The sequence below is a fragment of the Pogona vitticeps genome, chromosome 4, assembly GCF_051106095.1.
Source record: "Pogona vitticeps strain Pit_001003342236 chromosome 4, PviZW2.1, whole genome shotgun sequence".
NCBI lineage: Eukaryota > Metazoa > Chordata > Lepidosauria > Squamata > Agamidae > Pogona > Pogona vitticeps.
The window spans coordinates 944,285-958,592 of record NC_135786.1 but is presented as its reverse complement, the minus strand read 5'-3'; the positions used below and the strand labels follow the sequence as shown (position 1 = coordinate 958,592).

The window sequence follows — 14,308 nt, the reverse complement described above, 5'->3', positions numbered from 1 at the left end:
CCTCTTCTGGATGAGGCTGGCTTCTCCATAACTGTTACAGGAGGAACCTCATCCATGAGGGTGGGCATTGATGGGTGAAACGGGGCTCCATCAAGTTCCCTGGGGGCCGCTATCGCTTTGCCAGCACCTCCTGCTTCTTGCAGAAGTGCCACCGCCCTGACCGGTCCAGGTGCAGGAACCACAGGACGGAATCCCTTTGCCAGCCTCGTGTTCTTCTGATGGCTCCTCTGTGCTTTTCCACGGGGCCCCTAACCTTCCCCAATGGAAAGAGAATCCTTGCGGGGACCGACATCCTGGATCCGAAGGAACTCAAGATGCTCAGAGGTCTTCCTGATACCTCTCGGGCTCCCTGCCCTCCCCGCTCCCCGGGCTTTTGCACCAGGGAGATACCAACCCTCTGGAGGCCCCCTGCCCTGTCCACAAAAGTCAGTCTCTCTTCCCTCCCTCCTCACCACCCTCATGCCCCCACGCCCCTACCTGCTGCCTCCTCTTCCTCTGGGAAGCTGCAAGAGCATCCTTAGGACCACAGGGCCCATCCCGCATGGCTTCTTCCCTCCCTCTGACATCTCTGAACGGTCCCTTTCCCAGCAGCTTAAGGTCACCGTCCAAGGGCACAGCATGCTCCCTGAGCCCCCTGGGCCACTTCCTCCTTGGTGCCTCGCCTCCTGCATTTGGCATGCGCTTTGGCAAGGACGGCACCGCTTGGAGGCCCCTCGTGCAGACAGCCACTAGGACGCCAAAGGCACCCAACTGCCCAGAACGACAGCAGCCGAGAGCTGTGCCCGGAGCGAGTGCCTGCATCAGACGGAGATTTCCTGAAGGCAACTGCCTTGCCCCTGGCCAGGCAGCCTGGTCTGGTTGCCAAAACACAAAAGGAGAAGTGTGTCTCTCTTTCAAGGCTGCTTTAATCAGGCAGAAGGTGGGCTGGCACCGCATACGGGAGGTGTTCCAACACTTCATGGGCAGGAGGGGTGGGTGGGTTTCCACCGATGCAGGAAAGACCTGAGCCCCCCACCCCCACGGAAACAGGCAGGAGGGGGGAGGCATCATCCTCCGATGCCTCTGTTCAAGAGTCATCAGGCAGAGAGGCAGCCCCGCCGGAGCAGAAACCCGTCAGGGACCCTCCAAAGCTTGGGAACTGTAGTCCCTCAGGGGCCAGCGTCCCAGCAGAGGCATTTGGGGAGAAGGGGTCATCTCAGGCCTGGCATGATGCTTTCCAGGGGACAGGGCAGGCTGTACCAGCTCAGCACCAACAGCCAGAGGCCCCCACGAGGACAGGGCCCCTCCCTCAGAAACGGTGGCCTGTTGGCCAGGGTGGCTGCAAGCAACACGAGGCAGGAAAACCACCACCACCCCCCGGGCACTCCCTTCTGTCACCAGCAAAGGCAAGAATTCCCCCAAACTGCCCTGGGAGCCGAGCCATCTAGGTGAGCCGATTAAAACGGCTGGCACTCCTCAGTCGCCACTTATACGAGTCCCACTGGTTTCAGGGGATCTCCTTGAATGGGGACGAACCATTCCATGTATTAAAGAAGCCAAGAGAGGCTTGGGAGCCCTGGGGAGGGGGGGGGTCCATGGGCAGAAATGAGCCTCCTACAGACACACCCTGGGAGCCTAGGAATGGCTCGGTTGATCCATGGGGGGAGGGGGGAATTAAAAATGTCTGGTCAAAGCGGAGGCTGAAAGGGCTGCAAAGGTTCCTGAGAAGAGGGAAACCACTGGCTGGCCTTCTTTCCGCCGCAAGCCCTGGAGACGATGGGCAACTCCCCATCGTTGTCCCTCTTGGGCATCCAAAGGCGACACACCGGCCTCTGCAGAGGCTCTCGGTCATCAACGCTTGTCATCATGACATGTTGTCAGGCAGGTTCTGAACGACAGCCAGTGGCAACCCTTTCCAGGGTCTTCCGGGTCCAGAGAGTCCTCAGAAGGGGCTGCCCATCCCCTCCCTCTGGGGAGGGCTTCTCTGCTGCTTGCCCCAGGCCCCCTCCGGCTGGCTCTTCTCTGGACGGGATCCGGGTCTGCAGCCAGGTGCTTCTCTCAGGGAGCTCTCCAGCTCACTGGAGGGGCTTCTGTAGGGACCTCGTTCCTGGCACCTCCGCCCTCCATCACAGTCCAAAGTAAACCGGTCTCAGCAGGACGCTTCCTGGGCTGTGGCTCAGAGGCGGATGGCCTCGTGAGATCTCCCCAGACATCAAGCACAGGCTCCCCTGCATTGCCACCAAACGTGTCCTCTGGTGGCCCATCTTCTGCAAAACCTGGAACTGGGTCATCAGAGCCCTGGTCACTCCAGGCATCGTGATATTCGTAAGGATTGAAGGGGGATTTGCCTAAGCCATAATCAAGTTCCTTGTCAAAGCCGTCTTCATCCCCGTTGCTGCCTTCTTGGTCAAGGGAGGAAAGATCGTCTTCAGTGATGTCGTCGTCATCGTCATCATCAAAATTATCATCGTCCTTCTCCTCCTCAGTATTGTTTTCCCCAGCATGCTTCTCCGGCTGGTCCTTCGGTTTAGGCTTCCCTTCAGACGCAGGCTTCCCACCAGATACGGGCTTTTCGTGGGGGGCCGTTTTGTTTCCACATGCGGGTTTGCCGTGGACCACTGACCCATTGTTTGGAGCTGGCTTTCCTCCAGACGCAGGGGTCTCGTGAGCCATGTGCCCAGAAGGGCCAGGAGGTTTTCCGTCAGATCCTGGCTTTGCGCTGGAGGTGGGCTTGCCTTGTCCTGCATGCCCCACGGTGCTGTTCACGGGCTTTTCCATTGAAGCTGGCTTGCCGCCAGATCCTGGGTTGCCCGGCTGGCCACTGGCCTTCCCTTCAGATGCAGGTTGGTCCCCAGAGGTGGTGGTGTTCTTCTTGACGAGGCATCCCTTTTTGGGAATTGCAGGCTCTGAAGCCAAATCTTGACTGTCAATGGAAATGAGTTTTCCCTTTAAAGGAGTTGCATTGAGCTCAACTTCCAGGTGAGCCTTCTGGTCAAAGGAAGCTCTTTCCTCAGATCCCAACAAAGGATTTTCAGAAGGTTTGGGTCTGCCAGAGGGGCCAACTTCATTTTTGTTCACAGGTCTTCTAAGAGGCTGGGGTGGGTTCTCACTGGAGGGGGGAGAAGCTCCGGAGGCCTCTGGATATAGAAGAGAAAAAAGTCAGGCAGAAACAGGCAGACCTCCACCCGTCTGCTGCTGCTGCCACCCTGCCAGATCCCCTGGCACACAGCTGCCTCCCTTTTGAACTGTGGCCTTCGTCTTGGGAAGGGTTGGAACAAGAGTTATTGTAGGGGTTTGCCTGGATCACATAAAGCAATACATAGATGAGCACAGGAGGGGAGATGCATGGGAGACACAGAACCCCCTTGTAAAGTTCCATGGATGTGGCCAGGCAACGGCACCATAAAATGTCCACCTGGAAGCACCACCTGTCTCGGGCTTGCGTCACCCTCCCTTCAGTGGGACTTTCGGCACTTTCTTCTTGCTCCTTAAATAAGTCTCCAAAAAAAGCAAGGATGGTAACCCATGGAATTAAACACCAAGTAGCTCACAGAAGTAAAGACCCAGGGTGGGGGGGAATGACAAATGATATTGAAGGACCTCAAAAAGGTTTGCACTCCACTGGCCAGCTGAGGTTTCAAGCAGGGCCAACCGGCCTAATTGCAGATGAAACCTTCTCAACCTCCACATTCCGGGGGGGGGGAGGGGAGCAGCTGGAGCCATTTCCGGGGGGGGTGTCAGTGGCCACACTAGTCCATTGCAATGAACCAAGCAAGAGTCTTGTGGCACCTGGAAAAGAGTCAGGGCATGACCACACGGGCCCTTCTGGCGTGGGCTGGTGTGGTCACCTGAGGCTGATAGGAGGAAGGAGCCAAATGCCATTTGACAGAGTCCTCACGTCCAAAAGGCACATTGACCTCAAACCACCTTCCAGCTCTTTCCACGGTCCATTGGACACTTCCCCGTCCTCTGAAGAGGGGCGGAAGAAGTCCAGCTATGCCTTTTTTAAAAATTCTGCTAGACCATTACTGATGCACTGAATAACTTAGATTAATTTTTTAAAAAGAAAGAAATCCTTTGGTTGTTGTAGGTTTTTTTGGGCTGTCTGGCTGTTTTCTTGAGTTTTTTCTTCATTGTTCTTGAGGTTTTTTGCCAGACAGCCCAAAAAACCGACAACAGCCATCAGGTCCCGGCTGTGAAAGCCTCCAAGAATACAAAGAAATCCTTTGTCTTCTGTGTAGTGCTGATCGAGAAACTGCCCACAGCCGCGGTTTTGGATGGCACTTCATGCCAAGCAAAGATTTTCTTCCTCAGGCAGGTCTTTAGGGACGGAATCGCTTCCAGAGAAATGGGATCTTACTGGGGTGGGGCGAGCGGCTGCCCTTTCCACATTTCTTATCGAAGGCATGAAAGATCCCAAGAAAGACATCAAGAAGCGTCCCTCTTTCAATGCCTCATTATTTTTACCATGGCCCCTGTCAAACCAAAGATCGCTCCAACCCCCAGAAGGTCCGCCTGGGAGAAACTCTGGCGAGACCAACCGGAGCAACTGTTGTTGTCAATGCGGACGACGGTGGTGGTGCCGTTGTTATAACCAGCAGTTTCTTGAAGAGCCATCCGGGCTCCGAGAGGCTTCTCTGCCGGGCACTCCCCACCCCCAATCTCTGAAACGTTTTCGGCTGCCACGTCCCTTGGCTTGCTTTCTTTACCAGCCTGATCTGTCTAGGAAAATGTCCAGCAGAATGCTGAGCACATCAGAAAAGAGGCCCCCTCCCGGGCGCAAGGAGTCCAGCGCAGTCTAAATTACTGCCTCTGGGCAAGATGCTAGGGATGGGGCAGGGTGGAGGATGGGGCTCAGAGTCCCTGCTATACAGATGCCCGCTCCGTCTCCTACTCTTGCCACCCACCCTCTCCGTCCACTGCCTTCGATGCCCACCCCATAAGTGGCCCACCGTCGTCAGCTTCCTGGAGTGGAGGAGGGCACCCGCAAGCATCAGCTCCCACCAGCCCGTAAAATCCACACCGATTGCGCCTTAAGTGGAGCAATTATGCAAATTAATTGGGCAACTAGTGACAGAGCATCATACTCCATCAAGAGTTTCGTCCCAACCGGTAATAGGAGAGGAAGGTGGGTGGGAAGGCATCATCCTCGCCTGCACTGATTGCGGCAGCCACAGGTCTGCAGAAGTGCTTCCTTTATATATGTCATTATCTCAAATTATATCAAAACTAAAATGCAGTTCTATAATGACTACATAGAATACACATTGGACTCTCCCCACTGACGCCAGCTTCCCTCTTGGGATGAGGCGGTCATATGCATCATCGGCCTGTGGGGACAGACGAGGGGGGGGGGGGTCAGAGGAGGGAGAGGGGAGCAGGAAGGGGGTGGCCCCAGGGGAGTCAGCCGAGAGGCTCCCCGAGCACGGCAAGCTGAGACAGTCCCACTGGGGGTCCGACTGTGAGCTGGGGAGTCCCAGGAAAGCCCTTCTTCTGGAGGGACAAGGGGGAGCTCCAGCAGCCCTGGCAAAAACTGCCGGGACCACCCGAGGCCTGCATCACTGCCCCCCCACCCCACTCCACGAATGCTGGCTTGCAATGCTGGGCTTCCTCCAAGAGCTGCCCCCCCCCCTCAGCAGAAGGAGTGTGTTGCGTTGCAAAGGGGCTGTGCACCTCCAGCCTGGTACATCTCCCTCAGCAAAGGGCCCCGGCCCCATTGTGGCCCTCCAGGCTGGATGAAGCCTTCTGGATCATGTCACAAAGCAGGAAACTTTTACTGGGCCATCTAATTTTTTAAAAGGAGTTTTTAAAAAGCCCATGTCAGAATCGCTTTGCCTGGGGGCACCAAGGAGTGCAATGTGGAGCCCACCCCTCCCGGGCTCCCTCAGCCACTGGCTGATCCTTGATCCCAGGGACAAAGTCTACCTGCAGCCCCCCCCCCCCAACAGCATCTGACTTCCCGGCTCAGCTCAGCAGTGACTGCAAAAGCGCTCTCCGGCTTCCCTCTACCCGCAGGGCTCAGGGGCCGCTGCGCTTTCATTAGGAACGGCGCCTGGGTCTTTTCGGGCAGATGGGTGCCCTGCAGACGTCCTCCCAAAAGAAGAGAAGGAGCTCCTCTGGGTCGTGGCATCTGCCAGAGACAGGAAAGAGGCTCTTCCTCTTGAATCTGTGGCTACCTTGAAAGGGTTTTCTTGCAGAAAAGCCGGCTTTCCACAGGGTGTGCTCTCCATGTACCGGAAACGGAGCCACCCGGCATGAGCTGGAGACCAGGGGCCCGGTCGCTCTTCCTCCTGCCCCGGTGACCCACCAAGGGCCCTGATCCAAATCGGAAACCTGTCCTTTGCACAGGAGGGCCCAAACCGCACGACCCTTCTGCCGCTTCACTGCAAACAACCCTTTTGGGGAGCTGTTCCCAACCGTGAAAAACACCCGCCTTGGCGCCTCTCGGGCTGGACTTCCCGCCCGGGCCCCGTCCAGCCGCGGCCTCTCCGCCGCCTCCACTCCACTCACCCATGGATGGCGCTGCCAGCAGCCCAGCCGAGAGGGCCAAGGGGCCCAGGAGGAGCAAGAGGCCTCCGGGCGTCATGGTGGTGCTGAGAGACAGCTCCGAGTGCCAGGCCAGGCTGGGCCGGACCAGGATATAAGCCATGGCCTGGGTGGAGCTGTGTGGTGAGGGAAGGAAGGAAATCACAAGATGGTTTGTACAGATCAACCCGCTAATGAGCCCCTGGGGCCAGTCGGTGCCACCTACGCAGAGCCAGCCTCGCCCAAGGAAGAACGGCGGGGCCAACGCAGGCTTGGAAAGCAGGGCCAAGCCAAGGCCACCCCGGGGGGCTGGGGGGCATCCGTGGCTGGAACTGGAGCTCGCGGGAGACAGAGGCATTCTTGTATCCCAGCATCTCCTCTGACTCTGCTCCGGAGAAAACCCTCTCTGGGTTGGTTTGGGGCCTGTGGGGGGGGAGGGCTGTTTTGCCTCCACCCAAGCTCCCCAAGGGAAGGGGCTTAGGGAGGAACACCCACCACCAGCTCTTACCCTCCCTCCCAGCCTTGCCCCCCAGCATCAGAGGTGAGACATAACTCTGGGCCTCTCTAGGGAATCCGTGCCAGGAAGGATCTGGGCCCTCCCCCCCCCCCGAGACCAGACAAGCCAAACCCCTCTTGCCCCCTGATGGTTGTGCCACTCCTGGAGATGTCTGTTTCTCCAGTCCAGGCGCATTCCCAACTGTCACCACATCCTGTGCCAGGGAGTTCCACTGGAGAGAAACGCGGGCTGTGGGCATTTCACCGTCCTGTGGGCAATGAGTCACCCACACAGATTCTTCAAGCTGAGCTGCTGAGCTCTGAGGCCTCTCCCCTCAAACATCTGGTATTGAGTTTCAGCCTCATCCGGATGCCTGCCCCGGTGTTCACCAGATCTCTTTGCAATCATGGGGGGGGGGGGCACAGGGGACCCTGTCAGTGCCTCCAAACTATATCATTCCGCGGCTACACCTGTGACCTCCTCTTCAGCCAGGACGGTCTCCCGAAGCAGCTTAGGAAGACCCCTCAGAAGGCAAAACCCCTTAAGGCACCTTCACACCCGTGTCACGACCAGTCCCAGACCAGCTTCCACGTCAGGAAGGGCTTTGGCTCTCCAGACCTTTGGACGGCAGCCGTTGGCACCCGGGACGGTCAGCTACGCTTGCTGTGGCTTTTGGGAGCAGAAGTGCAAAAGATCAGGAGGGCCAAAGTTCGTACAAGCAGGACCCTAGAAGAACTGTGTGGGAAGGCCATCGAGCCGGACCCCCTGCTCAAGGCAGGAACCCCGATCAAAGCAGATTGGGCAGAGGGTGGCCCGGTTTCGTCTTGAAGGCCTCCGGCATTGAAGCCCTCCCCGTCTCTTTTCCAGAAGAAGGGTGCCGGTGGAACCCCAGGTGGACGCCGAGCGTGACCGACGGGAAAAAGGCCCACGCTGCAGAAGGAGGGGGGGTGCTCATACCTGCCTCTCAGCTGCTCAAAGGATGCCGTGCCTGTTTGACTTGGAGAGGATTTGCCTTAAAGCTGGAGGGGGCTTGGGGGCTCTGTGGGGTGGGTGCCCTTGGAGCGCAGGGGATCTCCTCGGGCAGAGCACGCGGGTGGCACACTCGCTCTTTCCCTCCCCACCCCTTTGCTGTGTATTCTTGATACCTCACAGACTGTTGCGTTCCCGCTGTGCCTCCCCCCCCCCGTTTGCTCCTCATTTTCCCTCTGGGTCCCTCTTTTCTCTCTGTGGGCTGCTTGCCCATGGAAGCAGGATCCATCCTGCCCCTTGTTCTGGGCTGGTCCCGGTTGTTCCTCACTGGGAGGGCCTGGCCACGTGTGTCTCTCTCTCTCTCTCAGAGTGGCTGCTGTGCCTTGGGACCCTCTGTGTCAGAGGCTCCTGCGACAGGCGAGGCTGTTCTCCCACAACCAGCGACAGGGGGGGACACGGCACCTCCTCTTCTGCTGCTGGTTCAGTCACGATCCACACTCCAGACATTTCCGGAGGGGACATCGGAGCTCCTCGGCAGGGCGTCTAGCAGAAGCAGACACAAGTCTTGTGGGACCTACAAGGGGCCATCCCATCTCCTGGGCCCTCGGGTTTCGGGGGCCGCTTCTTCTGAGACCCAGGGAGTTGCCCCCGAACAGAGGCAGGGATGATGAGGATACACGTGGGGAAGAGGGGAATGTGAAATGCAGCGGAAAGGCAAATGGTGATCCATCTGAGGACCGTCTCAAGAGCAGTCCTTCAGGGTTGTTTGAACACCACTGGGGAGGGGGTGGAAGGTACAGGTCCGGCCGGGGGGGGGGCTTGTTTGGAGTGGCTCAGAGGCTGCAGGTGGGGGGCTCGCCCATCCCAGCACAGCTAATCAGATTAACCCTTGCATGGCGGGGGGAAAGCCTCGCCCTCTCTGAGCCTATATATGTGGGATGGGTGCCCCTGCCCAGCTGCGTCCAGCCGTCAGTTGGGGGACGGGGAGGAATCAAGGGGAAAGAGGGGAGGGCACCGAAGCCGTGCCCGCAGCAGCCTGGCAACTGGGCAAGAGGGGTGGCCAAGCAGGCAAAGGCTGGGGGTGGCCCATAGGATTCCAGGGGGAAGGGGGTTAGCCACGGGGCCTGCATGTCCCTTGGAGGGGGGTGGGCACCCGTTCATGCCGTGCCCCTCCCAGCAAGAGGGTGGCTCTCTTCTTCTGTGCCCAGACGCCTCGTCAGAGGATGGCCTGGTGGAAGGGAAGGCCGGCTGCTCCCTCTCTCCTCTCCTCTCCTCCACCCTGCACCCACCCCCACCCCACTCGGCCTCTGAGATCCTGTGATCGTTGTGGCATCCAAATGGTTCACCGGAGACTTTCCTGACCCCACCCACCCACCCCAACGGTCGCTTGGGCTTGAACCCCGGACTCCTCCTTTTGGGAATGGGGGGGGCGTCTGGTGATTCTGAGGACCCGGGAGGTGGTGGGTGTGGGTGGGTGCTGCTCAGATAACAAGACCGTCTTGGGCTGCCTCTCCCACACCTCTGAGAGCCACAGGCAACCCAAGACGCTCTGCCCCTGATCCGTGCCAGGGCGTACCTCCTCTGAGTTGCCCTGGGGTGACCCTTTGATCTTCCACCTATCTGGGCATGGTCTGTGTGCTGTTCTGCCTCCCTCGCCTGCCTGAGCAGGCTGAGGATGGACGTCGGAAGTGCCCAGCTGGCCAGGCCGTCTTTTCTCTCTGCATCCGCCTTGTTCAGACCACCTTCTGCCCGACCACCACAGGTCCCTCTGTTGCTGCTTGGGGTATAAAGGGTGGCCCTGCCTCATGAGCGCCCCTTTCCCGCCGTGACTGTCTCGGGTCCTGGCTGACCATCGTTGCATCTTGAAGGCTGCAAGAGCTGCCATCAGCCCTTAGACCTCATATTGACCCCTCACAAAATAAACCAGAGATCCTAAGGTAACTGCAAGCCAGAGAGGGTGGGTGAGTGGGGTTTACTTTTTATTGTGTTTTTTAAGTTTGTTGTTGTTTTTCAGTCTTGCTTTCTCCCCGTTACATCAGACAATGTCAACCCGGTCAAACAGGACATTCACAAAACTGCCACAGACCAGGACTCAAAAAAGCAACATGACCACGGAGAATTAAAAAGGGCATGAAAAGACACCAGGAGGAAGAGGACTTGGGTTTTGCGGGGATCGGAGTTAGTGAGCCAAGGAGAAGAGGAAGTAGCAGCATCTGAGATTTTTTTAAAAGCAACTCACAGAAGGTTGTTTGTAAAATCTGCTTTGATCCACGGAAGGAAGCGGTTATGTTGGCCAGGCCATGCTGCCCTCTGGCGGCCACCTGCTCTGTGCCAAGCGCCCGAGGGGCTGGTCCAAAGCCCCAAAGGAGGAAAAACCCAACCAACCAACCAGCCCAGTGCAGGGAATGGCTGGATTCTCAGAGGAAGAGGAGGAAGAGGAGGGAGGTAAAAGTTCTCAACACCGAGCTCTGGGAGGTACAGTCCAGGAAGCTGGGTTTGTTTCACCAAAGCAGAGAAGACGGAGAGGCCGTGCGATCGCTGCCTTCCAGTCTCTGAAGGGCCGGCCGGTGGAGGGCAAGGCAGCTTCCTCTCTGTGGTTCCAGGGCGCAGGAGCCCACAGCAGGAAAAGAGGGTCCGAGGAGACGTCGAGGAGAACATTCCGGGGGGCGGGGAACCACTCTTGAACAGAGGCATGGCCTGCTTTGGAAGGGGGCAGACTCTCCTTCGCGGCTGATCTTTCAATGGAGTTTGGAGGGCCATCGCTCAGAGAGGTTTTAGCTGTGGATTTCCTGCTTCAGCCACTGGCTGGGCTCTACGAGGCTCGGGATCCCCTTCGTATCTTACAATCCGGCAGTTCTATGATTCTGTGAAGTTGGGCAACAAGCTCACATTCATTGTGTCACAAGATCTGGGATCTAGGGATCCCTCCCAGGAGTCCGAGGGCTACACATTGGAGCTCAGAAAGGGCTTCTGCATAGATCGGTTTTTTTCGGGCACCTTCTTCCTTCATCACATCCCAAGTGTCAACAAAGTGCTTCCTGGACTGTGGCTCAGACTTTGGTTGCTTCTTGGCGTCTGCCCCAGAGTTCGAGCATGGGCTCCCCATCATTGTTACCAAAGCCATCCTCAGGAGGCCCACCCTTTTCTGCAACAAATCCCATGCGCATGTCTTAAGAGTCCTCATTGCTCCAGGTGTCGCAAATGCACAGGCTGAAACAGTATGTTTGCAAATCCTAAATCACGTTTCTGGCGGAAGCTGTCAAAGAATATACTCAAGCTCTCTATCATGTGCATTATTGCCTATGTTACTGGTTACCACCATTGTCATCATCATCCTCTTCGTCGTCATCGTCGTCATCATCGTCGTCGTCGTCCTCATCCTCATCTTCATCTTCATCATAGTCACCGTCCTCATCCTCATCATCCTCATCCTCATCTTCATCCTCATCCTTGTATTCTTCATCTTTATGACACTCTGGTTTTTCCGAGGGTTTCTCGTGGGGTAGCAGCTTCGTAATGGGTTTTTCACAAGTTGGGAGATGTGCCGGTGTGCCCAGTTCCACATGAATCCGAAGCATGTCACCTTTTTCTTTCTTTTCCTCACACACCGTATTTTCTCTAGCTTTACCGTTGCCATCATCTCCCTGTCCAGTCCTGGAAGCTGCCCTTCCACAACTTTTAGCTGACGATGACTTTTTGCCAGAGGCAGGCTTTTCGCTGCTTGTGAGTTCCTCTTCCTTTGACACAACGTCGTGCTGGGCTACCTCAGGGTTGCTCATAAACAAAGCTTCACCACCCTCTGAGGTGACATGGCCTGTAACCTTGCCAGGCGTCAGAGATGGGATCCTGGAGACTGGGGGTCCTGGAACAGGACAGAGAGAGAAAGCAGGGACAGATACAGTCACGCTTGCCTCGGCCCTCAGCAGCCATTCCCAGCCCCTTTCGGTGCATTTGCCTCAACACTCCGCTCTGGGCTTTGTTTTAGACATGGGTGAGAGAAGACTGAGGTCAAGCAATAGAGGTTCTTGGCCTAAATATATACGTATATACATGCATAAAGAAGGCTAGAAATATATTCGCGAAGGTTTTCACGGTCGGGATCTAATGGTTGTTGTGGGTTTTTCCGGGCTTCTTGGCCGTGTTCTGAAGGTGGTTTTTCCTAACGTTTCGCCAGTCTCTGTGGCCGGCATCTTCAGAGGACAGCAAACTGTGCTGTGGTGTAGTTTGGCTAGGGCATGGAGTATTTATGGCTGTGAGATGGGATGATTAGTGTGTATTGTTGTGGGTGTATTGTTTTCTGTGGATGGGTGATTAGTGTGTTTTGTTGTGGGTGTATTGTTGTGATAAGGAGATTATCTGTCACTGTGGTTGATGGTGGTGATCCCCTTGACCTTATGGTTGGGTAGAGTTCGTGACCTTTTGGATGCTGTATTTTTGAGAGCTGGGAGCCAAGTTTTGTTGAGTTTCAAACTTTCATCTTTTTTGTTGAAGTTTTTCTGGTGCTTGTGGATTTCAATGGCTTCCCTGTGCAGTCTGACGTAATGACTGCTGGTGTTGTCCAGTATTTCAGTATTGTGAAATAGAATTTCATGTCAGAAAACAATACACCCACAACAATACACACTAATCATCCCATCTCACAGCCATAAATATTCCACGCCCTAGCCAAACTACACCAGAGCACAGTTTGCTGTCCTCTGAAGATGCCAGCCACAGAGACAGGCGAAACGTTAGGAAAAACCACCTTCAGAACACGGCCAAGAAGCCCGAAAAACCCACAACAACCAATGCTAGAAATCACTGCCCAGGCTCCAGCCCAGATCCCTCAGACAGACTTGACTTGGGTCAGGCTTATTTCAGGAAACCAGTTCTCTACAGAAGCACCAAAGGTTTGTCTTGCTAGAGAGGGTGAAAGGGTTCCGTTATCTGCCATCCACGTGGGCATTGCTCAAATTGTTCTCCTGGGCCAAAGTGCAGAGCCCTCTTTTCCTTCTGCCTTTGTCCTGATAGTGCAAAGTCCCCTGATGTGCAACAGATGGGTAACAACAAATGGGTACCTAACCCTGGACCAAACTAGACAATGCCCTCAGCAGGTTTTTAGAAGAGGCCCAAGATCAAGAGGGAGACGCTGTTGGCTGGTTGTAGCCTGTGGTCTTCCTCAGGTGCACCTCTTGCATTCATCTGGCTTCACTTTGTGTTTGGTCATCAAAAGCCATAATTAGCCATGGCCAAGGCAAGTACCTCTTGGAAAACAACCCCAGTGAGAGTCCAAAAGGTTGTGGAAGGTCCACTCTCCTCAATGTCTAGCTCAAACTGAGGGCCCATTCCCTTGAGGGGGTTCCTCCAGGCCAGCATACCCATTGATCTCTTCCCCCTTGACCCTGTGGGGCTTCCATCTGCATGCTTCCGGTGGCCGGTGGCCCCGAGTTCCCTGTTCCTGAAGTGACTTCTGTGAGAGCTTGGCAGGTTTTGCCTGGGCTCCAGAGGGACTGTGTGGCCCGGCTTCTTTGGGGGACAAAAGGACCAGACCTCTCCAGCGGATACCTCTGAACGGCCACAAGCAGCCCACTCCTTCCTATGGACTTTTCCAGCCACCCCCCACGGGTGCCAATTGACCCCTGCCTTCCTATTGGCAGCAAGTGCATCAGGAGGAGATGTCGGAAGGGGTTGCCCCAGGGAGCGAGGGCGAAACCTCCCCTCAACAGACGGAATGATGAGCTACGTCTCCTCCCCTATGAAGACCTCTTATCTCAGGTACCTTCTTGACATGCCTCCTGCCCCATGCACCCTTCCCGTCCTACGGCCAGCATGTGGGTCTCCACCCTAGCTTTGCCACCCAGCCCACCCTGACCCCGTTCAGCCACGGCCTCTCTGCCTCCACTCACCCATGGATGGTGCTGCCAGCAGCCCAGTCGAGAGGACCAAGGGGCCCAGGAGGACCAAGAGGCCACTGGGCGTCATGATGGTGCTGAGAGACAGCTCCGAGTGCCAGGCCAGGCTGGACCAGAGCAGGAAATAAAGGGCTCACAGGGTGGAGCCTCTGCAGGAGTGGAGGCATTGTCTTGCCCTGTGATTGCCAAGAGACGGGACCAGATTCCACTCCCTATTTGCCATTGTCACTGGCAAGACACCCATAATAGACCTGCAGCCCATTGATTATTGATTCATGCCCTCGCTGACAGCAAAGACAGTCTTAATTATATGGATCAGCAGAGCATTTCAGGTTAATTATGAATATGTATAACTGAAGCCCAAGCCAGGTTCCTGAGAGGTTGCAAACATGAGCTTCATGTTACGAGAGGAAAGCAAAACAGGCATATTTATTTATATTTATTTAAA

At 56.1% G+C, this 14,308-nt stretch overlaps 1 protein-coding gene across 1 annotated transcript; it reads right to left on the bottom strand.

Annotated features, from left to right (window-relative positions):
• Window positions 1-810: 810 nt before the first annotated feature.
• TCEAL5 (transcription elongation factor A like 5) lies at window positions 811-6,575 on the bottom strand. The gene is made up of 2 exons (XM_020807042.3): window positions 6,490-6,575; window positions 811-3,116 (listed from the first exon to the last, which is right to left on the bottom strand). The coding sequence occupies exons 1-2, from the start codon at window positions 6,563-6,565 to the stop codon at window positions 2,038-2,040; spliced, it is 1,155 nt and encodes a 384-aa protein (XP_020662701.3). The 5' UTR covers window positions 6,566-6,575; the 3' UTR covers window positions 811-2,037.
• Window positions 6,576-14,308: the final 7,733 nt, after the last annotated feature.

Coding starts and splice junctions, on each gene's coding strand:
- TCEAL5 (XM_020807042.3), bottom strand. CDS start 6,565: ATGACGCCCGGAGGCCTCTTGCTCCTCCTGGGCCCCTTGGCCCTCTCG. Junction 3,117..6,489: donor GCTGGCAGCGCCATCCATGG/GTGAGTGGAGTG, acceptor TTCTATATCCAG/AGGCCTCCGGAGCTTCTCCC.